The following is an 11,129-nucleotide window of genomic DNA, read 5'->3' on the forward strand; positions in this document are numbered from 1 at the left end:
CCTTCATCTATGGGCTTTAGTCCCATTCCTCTTGACAACCTATACACCTTATCTGTGCTTAAGCCTTTTGTTAACGGGTCCACAATGTTCTCATTTGACCTCACATAGTCAACTGAGATAACACCCGTTGAGATAAGTTGTCGTACCGTGTTGTGTCTACGTCGAATGTGCCTTGATCTGCCATTGTACATCATGCTTTGTGCTCTAGCAAGAACAGACGGATTGTCACAATGTATGCAGATCGCCGTCAACGACTTGGGCCATCTTGGAATATCTTCCACAAATTGACGTAGCCACTCCGCCTCTTCCCCGCTTTTATCTAAAGCGACGAATTCGGATTCCATCGTGGATCTCGCTATAACCGTTTGCTTGGAAGACTTCCAAGCGATAGCTGCGCCAGCAAGCAGTGGCGGAACTAGAAGAAAAATTCAGGGGTATCCCATTTTTTTACCTTAAATTTATACAATATAATTTTTAGCGTAAATTCATACAACCAAATACATAATAACAACTAGGAGTAACTAAACCCTAATCTAAAATCCAATTTCATCCCTTTTGTGCTAGAATAAGTTTGCTCAAAGACAACGATCAAACTAGAACTTTTTAAACTAAAGGGTCACTAGATCTTTTAGTATTCACTAGTGTACTTAGTTTACCTTTCCAACATAAGGGTCGTATCCACATCAGCATGGCTTGGGTCTTTAGGCCAGTTAATGACGAATTGTACCCGACCCATCTATGATCGGGTTTGGGTCTAAATCTTTTCATCTAGCAATCAATATATCACATGCCAACTATATCTTCGAGTTCCCTTGAAATCTCAAAATAATTATAGATTGTTTCGGTTTCCCGATAGCGAAAGCATCTTGGTTTAGTTCTATTTTCTAAAGTATATTTTTAAGGAGAACTTTTATATTATTTTGAAACAATATAAACTTTTGATAAGAGTTAATTAAATAAAGTAATAATAAATCCTATATAAAATAAAGTAGCAATAAAATAAAAAAAATATATATATAGTAACTTTATTGTCTCATATGTAAACATATTCAAATAAATGTACACTTTTAAACCTAAATTAGAATGAATATATACTTTTTAAACTTAAACGGATGATAATAAGTGTATGGAAAACATTAAAAATAAATGTATAGAAACACTACAAAACTTTCCTATGTCATTTATACTTTCGAGTAAGAAAATGGCTACAATATTCTAGGGTGTGACCAGTCTTGTCATAGTAATAGCAAAAAATGATTAAACTAATATAAAATTATATATTAAGTTGAGAGTACAGTCCTTTTCAGAATTTATATTACTTTCTTCTTCCCTTTTCTTCTCCCACGCACTCATGGCTGTTGCAGAGCTTCTCCTCGCCGCCGACCGGAAAAAATTAGACGGGGTTAACAATTTTTTCTTTCTTCACTATAAACACCGTTAGTGTTGCCGATGTTTAGGGGTATCCTTATAATTATCCGATACATTAAATAGAGAAAAAGAGAAAAAAATTGCACATGAGTTGAGGGGTATCCCGGGCTACCCCTGGGATACCTGTAGATCCGCCCCTGCCAGCAAGTGTAAACACGTAACCACTTGTTGATCTGTGATCCTTTATATCCGATATCCAGTTCGCGTCAGTGTATCCTTCGATCACTGCTGGATCACGGGTATAATGCAATCCATAGTCTCTCGTGTATCTTATGTATCTGAGCACCCTCGTGATAGCTTTCCAGTGATCCTCGCTCGGATTACTGGTGTATCTACTTAGCCTGCTCACAGCATACGCTAAGTCGGGTCTAGTACATGTCATTAGATACATTAGACTACCAATGATCCTTGAGTACTCTAACTGAGAAACACTCTCGCCTCTATTCTTCCTTAGGCGTTGGGTATTATCAATTGGACTTCAAGCTACACTCGTATCGTCCGAATTGAATTTCCCAAGGATCTTGTCCACATAGTGAGATTGACTCAATACAAGACCATTTTGGGTTCTAGTGATTTTAACTCCAAGAATCACATCCGCGAGACCCATGTCTTTCATGTCAAACCTCGCTTTCAACATGTCTTTCGTTGAGTTGACCATGTTATCATTACTCCCAATGATAAGCATATCATCTACATAAAGACATAAAATCACATAACCTCTTGGTGTGTCTTTAAAATAAACACACTTGTCGCACTCATTTATTTTGAAACCATTGTCAATCATGACATGATCAAACTTTTGGTGCCATTGTTTTGGAGCTTGCTTCAAGCCATACAAAGACTTGACCAATTTACATACTTTACCCTTGTTTCCAGGGGTGGAAAACCCCTCCGGTTGTTCCATGTAAATTTATTCTTCTAAATCGCCATTTAGAAATGCGGTCTTTACATCCATTTGGTGAACTTCCAAATTTCTTAGAGCCGCAATTGCAAGAACCAATCGTATAGAGGTTATTCGCGTTACAGGCGAGTAAGTATCAAAGTAGTCTAGACCCTCCTTTTGTCTAAATCCTTTGATCACTAACCTTGCCTTGTATTTATCAATACTTCCGTCAGCTTTCATCTTCCTTTTGAATATCCAACGTTATCCAAGTGGTTTACAACCAGGTGGAAGATCTACTAACTCCCAAGTATGATTTTGCAATATAGAATCAATTTCATTCTTAATTGCTTCTTGTCATTGAGGTCCTTCTGCGGAGGTAACCGCCTCGCGGTTACTATTGGGCTCACCCTCAACCATATAGCTCATGAAGTCTGGACCAAATGATTTTTCAACCCTTTGTCGTTTACTTCGTCTAAGCTCACCCTCCTCGACCTCAGGTCGTTCATGAGTTTCATCTAATCTCGTAGACGAACTCGGACCTGCCTCATATACCCATGTAGATGAACTTGGACCTGGTTCATCTAACCATGTAGACGAACTTGGACCCGCTTCATCAGCCGCTGTTGATGAAGTCGCTTGTGTTTGACCTAACATAGGAAACACATTTTCCAAATATGAGACGACGTTAGGATTTGCCTCCATGATAGTGTGTTTGTGTACATCGGGATTCTTGGACTCATGTACAAGAAAACGATGCGCACTACTTTGATGTGCATATCCAATGAAAATGCAATCAACAGTTTTGGGTCCTATCCTAAGAGTCTTAGGAGGTGGTACAATCACCTTAGCTAGGCACCCCCACACTTTCAAGTATTTGTACGATGGCTTCCTTTTTCTCCATAACTCATATGGAGTTTCGTCCCTATTTTTCAAAGGTATCTTGTTCAAAAGATAGTTTGCTGAGAGAATGGCGTCCCCCCACATTTCTCGGTTCACTCCCGAGCATATCAACATGGCATTCATCATTTCTTTCAATGTGCGGTTCTTACGTTCCGCAACGCCATTTGATTGTGGAGAATAAGGAGGTGTACACTCATGTACAATGCCACTTTTTGCGCATAAATCCGCAAAAGGTGCAACATATTCACCTCCTCGATCGCTTCTCAAAGCTTTTATCTTCTTTTTAAGTTGATTCTCAACTTCATTTTTGTACAAGATAAATTTCTCTATTGCTTCGTCTTTACTCTTAAGTAAATACACGTAGCAATATTTCGTACAATCATCAATAAGCGTGATGAAGTACTTATTTCCTCCACAAGTGGGAACCGCTTTTAAATCACACACATCGGTATGAATTAAATCAAGGGGTTGGGTTATTCGTTCTACCGATTTAAATGATGATCCCATAAGTTTGGATTCAACACATGTCTCGCATTTGTGATTGGACTCGATATGGAATGTTGGAATTAAGTTTAATTTAATTAAACGTCGTAATGAATTAAAATTTACACGTCCTAGTCTACCATGCCAAACATAAGAAGACTCAGCCATGTAAGTAGAAATAGAATTTTCATTCATTTTCTTGTTTTCGTTTACAACAGAAACATTCATTTTAAACATTCCATTAAGGGCATAGCCCTTTCTGATAAAAGTTCCACGTCTAGACAAGACAAAATTGTCCGATTCAAACACTAGACGAAATCCAAACTTGTTGAGCATCCATCCTGATACGAGATTCTTCCGTATCTCTGGAACATAAAGCACTTTGGTCAAGGTCAACTCCTTGCCAGAAGTCATCTTCAGGATGACTGTGCCTTCCCCTTTGATGCTTGCGGTAGCTTTCTTTCCCATATAAAGCTTTTCTTCACCCGACGCTTCCTTGAATGTAGAGAAAAGAGCCTTATCTCCACAAACATGGCGGGTTGCACCCGTGTCAACGAACCATCCTTTTGGGTTTTCACCCATTGCGTTGAATTCTTCAATCATAGCCGCTTCCTCGGTTATCATTGCGATTAGAGGCATACCATCCTCATCAACCATGTGCGTACGCTCACGCTTAGGTTTGTTGCATTGGTTAGCACGGTGCCCCGTCTCGTTACAATTGTAACAAGTACCTTGGAAAGGCGCAAGCTTCTTTTTCACAGCCCCCTTTTTCGGCCCAAGGTTGTTAACCTTTGCTTTCCCTTTGTTGTCCTTCTTACCCCATTTTGCCTTATTACCCTTTGAGGACTCCCCAACTTCCACCATGTTTGCCTTAGCCGAAGCTTGCAAATTGGTGCCTTTTAGGGCCACCCTGTTGTCCTCTTCTATACGAAGACGGACGACAAGATCCTCAATCGACATTTCCTTTCGCTTGTGTTTAAGATAGTTCTTAAAGTCCACCCATGCAGGAGGTAATTTCTCGATCATGGTTGCCACTTGAAATGTCTCGCTGAGTACCATACCCTCAGCATGGATGTCATGAAGTATAATTTGTAACTCTTGGACTTGGTTCATAACAGTCTTGTTATCAACCATTTTGGGTCCTATCCTAAGAGTCTTAGGAGGTGGTACAATCACCTTAGCTAGGCACCCCCACACTTTCAAGTTTTTGTACGATGGCTTCCTTTTTCTCCATAACTCATATGGAGTTTCGTCCCTATTTTTCAAAGGTATCTTGTTCAAAAGATAGTTTGCTGAGAGAATGGCGTCCCCCCACATTTCTCGGTTCACTCCCGAGCTTATCAACATGGCATTCATCATTTCTTTCAATGTGCGGTTCTTACGTTCCGCAACGCCATTTGATTGTGGAGAATAAGGAGGTGTACACTCATGTACAATGCCACTTTTTACGCATAAATCCGCAAAAGGTGCAACATATTCACCTCCTCGATCGCTTCTCAAAGCTTTTATCTTCTTTTTAAGTTGATTCTCAACTTCATTTTTGTACAAGATAAATTTCTCTATTGCTTCGTCTTTACTCTTAAGTAAATACACGTAGCAATATTTCGTACAATCATCAATAAGCGTGATGAAGTACTTATTTCCTCCACGCGTGGGAACCGCTTTTAAATCACACACATCGGTATGAATTAAATCAAGGGGTTCGGTTATTCGTTCTACCGATTTAAATGATGATCCCGTAAGTTTGGATTCAACACATGTCTCGCATTTGTGATTGGACTCGATATGGAATATTGGAATTAAGTTTAATTTAATTAAACGTCGCAATGAATTAAAATTTACATGTCCTAGTCTACCATGCCAAACATAAGAAGACTCAGCCATGTAAGTAGAAATAGAATTTTCATTCATTTTCTTGTTTTCGTTTACAACAGAAACATTCATTTTAAACATTCCATTAAGGGCATAGACCTTTCCGAAAAAAGTTCCACGTCTAGACAAGACAAAATTGTCCGATTCAAACACTAGATGAAATCCAAACTTGTTGAGCATCCATCCTGATACGAGATTCTTCCGTATCTCTGGAACATAAAGCACTTTGGTCAAGGTCAACTCCTTGCCAGAAGTCATCTTCAGGATGACTGTGCCTTCCCCTTTGATGCTTGCGGTAGCTTTATTTCCCATATAAAGCTTTTCTTCACCCGACGCTTCCTTGAATGTAGAGAAAAGAGCCTTATCTCCACAAACATGGCGGGTTGCACCCGTGTCAACGAACCATCCTTTTGGGTTTTCACCCATTGCGTTGACTTCTTCAATCATAGCCGCTTCCTTGGTTATCATTGCGATTAGAGGCATACCATCCTCATCAACCATGTGCGCACGCTCACGCTTAGGTTTGTTGCATTGGTTAGCACGGTGCCCCGTCTCGTTACAATTGTAAAAAGTACCTTGGAAAGGCATGCGCATGCATCCCACATCACCAACCACTTGGTCCTTGCAACCCTTGTGATTCACCACGCGCGCGTGGTCAAAAACACAAAGGCGGCTCTCAAGCGGCGATGCGAAATGCAAAGTGCGCCATCAAAGCGCCACATTGCGCCTCATCGCCCACGCCACGCGCGCGCGCGAGCGACGTAGGGTTACTCCGCACCCTTCTCGAGTACACTAGTGAGTGCTTCCGTGAAACAATAAGATGGAGAGATCCTACTTAAATACCCCTTTAAGTTCCATCTCTCATCCGATGTGGGACAAGGTGCCACTTTCCCACATATTTCAGCATTCAAGTTTCAAACACCAAACTTTGAGCATCGATATCTCATTCATCTTAGCTCCGTTTTGGACGTGGTTTAGTTCGTTGCGAAGCCCTTCCAACGTAGAACACAAACCCACAAATAAATATATAAAACCCTCTCATTTTATTATATTTATTTCTAGTCCAAAATAGGAAAAAGTCATTTTCCTATGCAAAATTTCCAACAATGTTTTCGTGAATAATTTTATAAATGCTTTGTAGATTTTGTTTTGAACCGAATGGAGCCAAATTGTGGTTTCTTTTTTCTCTTTTTCAAAAGATGTAATTAATCTCTTTTGATTATACGTGTCAGTTTTTCTGTTATACACATTACATTTTCTATGTATGACTCGAGTCACATATACGTTATCATTGTACGATATAGATTTGATTTACTTTATGTTTTGATCCAATCGCAATGCTTTTATATATGTTACATTGAGTTCAATCAGATACGTCGAAAAATGTGCTCTCATATGGTTAACGCATCACATAACGTTTGAACTAATCCATTTGACGTTTACGATGTACCCGCGCCGATTGGTAGTTTTGTATTAAATTTGAATAGACCAATTTCTTTTTCTCTTAAAAAAAGTGAAGTGAAATTTGAATCAGCTAATGAAATGAGAGATTGGATGTGGAAGACTGGAACATCATGGTACCAAAATTCAATACAAAGCCTGAGTCCCAGACTTGATGTTTACACTCAATTTTCAGTTTTATAACAGCTGTGAGTCTTGTTATATATTAATATAGGTATTCGTGATTTTTCTTTGTGGAGACTAGGGGTGTAAAAAATCGGAGCGGCTCAAGACCTACTCGAAACGGGATCGATAAAAATTTCAAATGAGCCCGAGCTCAAGCTTTAAATACAAAGCTTATTTAGTCTCTCGTCCAAACAAATTTTATATTATTTTTTATACATATTATTTAACATTGGCGAGTCGGACTCTAACCAAGCTTTGGCTCATCTAAGCTATGAAGCGAGCTCGAGCCGAGCTTTTAACTCGTTTAAAATTGTTCTCAAATTACGTCGAGCCGAGCTTTTAACCTGTTTAAAATTGTTCTCAAATTACTTCAAGTCGAGTCGAGCTGAACTCGAGCCAGTGGCGGATCTAGCCTAAAAAATCAGGGGTATCCCAGTTTTTTTTTTTTGGAATCATGGGTATCCTTTGTATAAAACCGAAAAAATACAAATTTTACACTACGTAGATGAATTGAGGGGTATTTTTACACTACGAATACGGGTTTGAGCCGTAGCCCGTGCTACCCCTACTAACACATTACCTCCGCCACTGAGTCGAGCACTTGGGTTTTAGTTTCTAGCCGAGCTTGATCTCAAAATAGTAGACTTGATCTCGACTCGTTTACACGCCTAAAAGCCTAGTGTCAGACAAGACTCGAACTCATATATAACATCCAATTTGAAAAGTCATGAAGTTGTTGGTACACCCAAAAGTCATTATTGAGGCTTTATATATCAATGTAAAAGCATCAGTTATTAAAGGGGGAAGTGGCACTAGCGGGCACCATTTTTTTGATAGCGAAGTCGGTAAATCGGGTAGTTTAAGGTAGTGGATGAATTGAATGATATGACGCAAGAAGATTGATGGAATATAGAACATATGGGTTAAGTGTCTTAAGGTTGGAGAACTCGCTAGTCGCTAGTCAATCGGTGAGGTGAAGACTAACGACTACTCGAGATTTTTACAAGAGTGAAGTGTGCCCCCTCCCCTTAATAGATTTATAATTTAGTAAAATATGTGCATTAAATTTGTATAATTTGAAGTATTAAATGCTCCCGTCACCTTTATCTGAATCTCTGTGTAACAAAGTAGGGGACTATTCCCCACATCACCTTTACTACCGAAGGGGTGTCTTCCGTTGACCTAACTTAAATTAAACGGTACTTTTAATTCATTTTACTTTGAGACTAAACGGTATGTTTCGGCTCATCCTCAATGGGATGAGCCTTTACGTAGGCGTCACGTAGGCGGCTCGTGGGGGGTGAGCCTCATGAAGGATGGAGGCGGATGGAGGATGGGGCCCCACCTCATTATTTTATAATTTCCTATGTTTTAATTTAATAACCTAAGTTAATAAAAACTTTATAAAATTAAAAAATACAACATAAAACAACATAAATAATTTCATTTCATAACATAAAAAAAATTACATTTCCTAAAAAACAAAAAAATTACCGAAAAATAAAAATAAAAAATTACGTTTCCTAAAAAAAATTACCGAAAATAAAAATAAAAAAAAATCCTACGACGTCCATTTTTTTTCACCTCTTCCTTCATCCTCCGATAAACCTCGCGTTCATCCTCCGAAACCGAGTCGAGATCCAACCTCATAATCCTAAAATCTTCCGCTCGAGCATAGTCGGACGACACGGTTTTCTTGTGAGTATATTTTTCGGCCGCGAACTCTTTGAACGAACGGAATTCGTTTATCAAGTCGTCCATTTTTTACGATGCCTTCTCGCCCCTACCTCCACTCGAGCCGCCACCTCCACTCGAGCCGGCCGCTTTTCGCTTTCCGGCCGCTTCCTTTTTTGCTTTGTCCCTCCCGGTGGGACGTTCCGACGCTTGAACGGGCAACACATCCTCGTCATCTTCCGGGTCGTCGTTTATGTCGATTTGACAACGAGCGGTGGAGCCTCCCGCACTATAACTTCCGGACTCGGAAGTTTTAGTGCGTTTGGCCGTTGCGACCTCATTTGGAACCGGCTTCCATTTTTGTTCTTTCCTTACAACGTTCCATGCTCGGAAGTGCGGAAAAGGCGTTGGATTTTGAGAGTCCCACTTGGCGATAGCAAGGTTAAGAATGTCCTCGTCGTTACTCCCGCTAGGAGGAGAAAGGTAAATTTGGTTATAAATCGCGTTAAAGTTGTTGATGACCTTGCTCATTTTACGCCACTTGCCCGAGACGGATTCGATATCACGAGCCGGACCATGCTCCATAATCGCGTTAAATCTATCCGTTGTCTTCTTCCAAAAACTACTACCCGTTTGGTTGTTTCCTAAATTTTAAAAAATATTTCATTAGTAAATTTTTTTTTAAATTAAATGAAAAGTTTGGTTCATACCGACTATCGGGCAAGTAGAGGCCTTAACAAACGCCATTGCTAGCGCCTCCTCTTCTACTTTCGTCCAAGGTCTCCCCTTTGCTCTCAGTTTTGGCGCGGTTTCGGGTTCAACCTTCTTTCCCTTCCCCTTGTTTTTTTTTGCGCGTGAGCTCTTGCGGTGGTGATTCGAGGACGACTTCTTCATCATCATCGTCAAGTTGAACCGGGGGTTGCGATTGCGATTGGAGTTGTTCAAACGTGTTGCGTTGCATGATTTGTTGGAGCGCTTGGTATTGTTGAATTTGTTGAAGTTGAGACATTTGTGAGAAGGCGTTGGGTGTTTGTTGGAAACCCGAAAACGGAAATTGCGAAGCCCCCCACGAAGGATCCATAGTCGGAGTGTAAGCGGGACTCGAAAAAAAATTAGGTTGGTTCGGATTGGGATTATTCGGGTTGGGGTTGTTTGGGTTGGGGTTGTTTGGGCTGAATGAATTCATGATTGGGAGAGAATGGTATAAAAAATATGGAGTGTTTTTATAAAAAAGGAAGAGAATTGGAGAAGAATGAGAGTAGAATGAGAGAGAATGGTATAAAAAAGGATGAGATTGTGGTATTTATTTAAAATGAAAATTAATTTTTTTTTATTAAAAAAGCCGTTTGATAACGGCTATATATTCAAAAGGTGGAGCGGCGGACCCGGCTGTGGGTCGCCGGGTGTGACGAGCCAAGCCCCGGGGGCGGTGTGTGGGACCGACGCCGGTCCTAACCGGGCCTCAGCCAGCCCCCATACCTTCTAGTCTGAAAGGTAGTCATTATCAAAGTAACAAACCACTACATTTTAATATATTATTATTATTAAGCACACCAGTGTGATCAATCAAAGATAACTAAATCATATTTTAGAATCTTATACAAGTACTTGTTTTGATTGTTTAGTTATTATAAACAATCACCACACATAGAGGCAAAAGAGATCTCTATTAGTAAGGTCCCTATTAGTAATTAGTATTCAATACCCAATGAAACAAGCAACACCCATAGTAATTTAAAATCTGTCTTTTTTTTTATACCGTACTAAATTGAGCTTATAAACGGTTTAACCAGATGTAGAAAATTAATCAAATTAATCGCAAATAAAAATTAAAGGAGATGACTCGACAACTGGAAAGTATATTATTATGTGCATGGCCGGCCCTAAGGGTGGGCGGGGAGGACCACCGGCCAGAGCCCAATATCTCGAAGAGCACGGTATTCTAAAAAAATCCGATATGTATATGTAAAAAAAAAATTAATAGGGTATACCCATACAAACACTAACATAGGCTCACTTACAAAACTATTTTTACGGTTTATATTAGTTATTAGCCCATTAGCATTAGGTTTAGACCTTTAGTAAGCCCAATACTCAATTCCCTTAAGGCCTAAGGGAACGTTTTTTCGAGCTCGAATAGGGTACACGAATTCTCAGGGTCGACCCTGATTATGTGTGAGTTATTAGAGGGAACTTTTGTACATTAATTTATATACTTTTGATTATTGTTTAACTTGCATGGCACAACCAATTATTTAAATAC

The 11,129-nt window shown here is 39.7% G+C and overlaps 1 protein-coding gene across 1 annotated transcript; it reads right to left on the reverse strand.

Annotated features, from left to right (window-relative positions):
* Nucleotides 1–8,956: 8,956 nt before the first annotated feature.
* On the reverse strand, nucleotides 8,957–10,267 carry LOC110873669 (glutathione S-transferase T3-like). The gene is made up of 2 exons (XM_022122696.2): nucleotides 9,577–10,267; nucleotides 8,957–9,510 (listed from the first exon to the last, which is right to left on the reverse strand). Exons 1-2 carry the CDS (start codon nucleotides 9,764–9,766, stop codon nucleotides 8,957–8,959), a joined length of 744 nt encoding a protein of 247 aa, XP_021978388.1. The 5' UTR covers nucleotides 9,767–10,267.
* Between the last annotated feature and the right edge of the window lie 862 nt (nucleotides 10,268–11,129).

Source organism: Helianthus annuus, chromosome 1 (genome assembly GCF_002127325.2).
Source record: "Helianthus annuus cultivar XRQ/B chromosome 1, HanXRQr2.0-SUNRISE, whole genome shotgun sequence".
Classification (NCBI taxonomy): domain Eukaryota; kingdom Viridiplantae; phylum Streptophyta; class Magnoliopsida; order Asterales; family Asteraceae; genus Helianthus; species Helianthus annuus.

What these genes read in the sequence shown, in the direction of transcription:
- LOC110873669 (XM_022122696.2), bottom strand. Translation starts at nt 9,766, where the DNA reads ATGATGATGAAGAAGTCGTCCTCGAATCACCACCGCAAGAGCTCACGC. An exon ending in CTCTACTTGCCCGATAGTCG is followed by an intron (nt 9,511 to 9,576) that starts GTATGAACCAAA and finishes TTTAAAATTTAG; the next exon opens with GAAACAACCAAACGGGTAGT.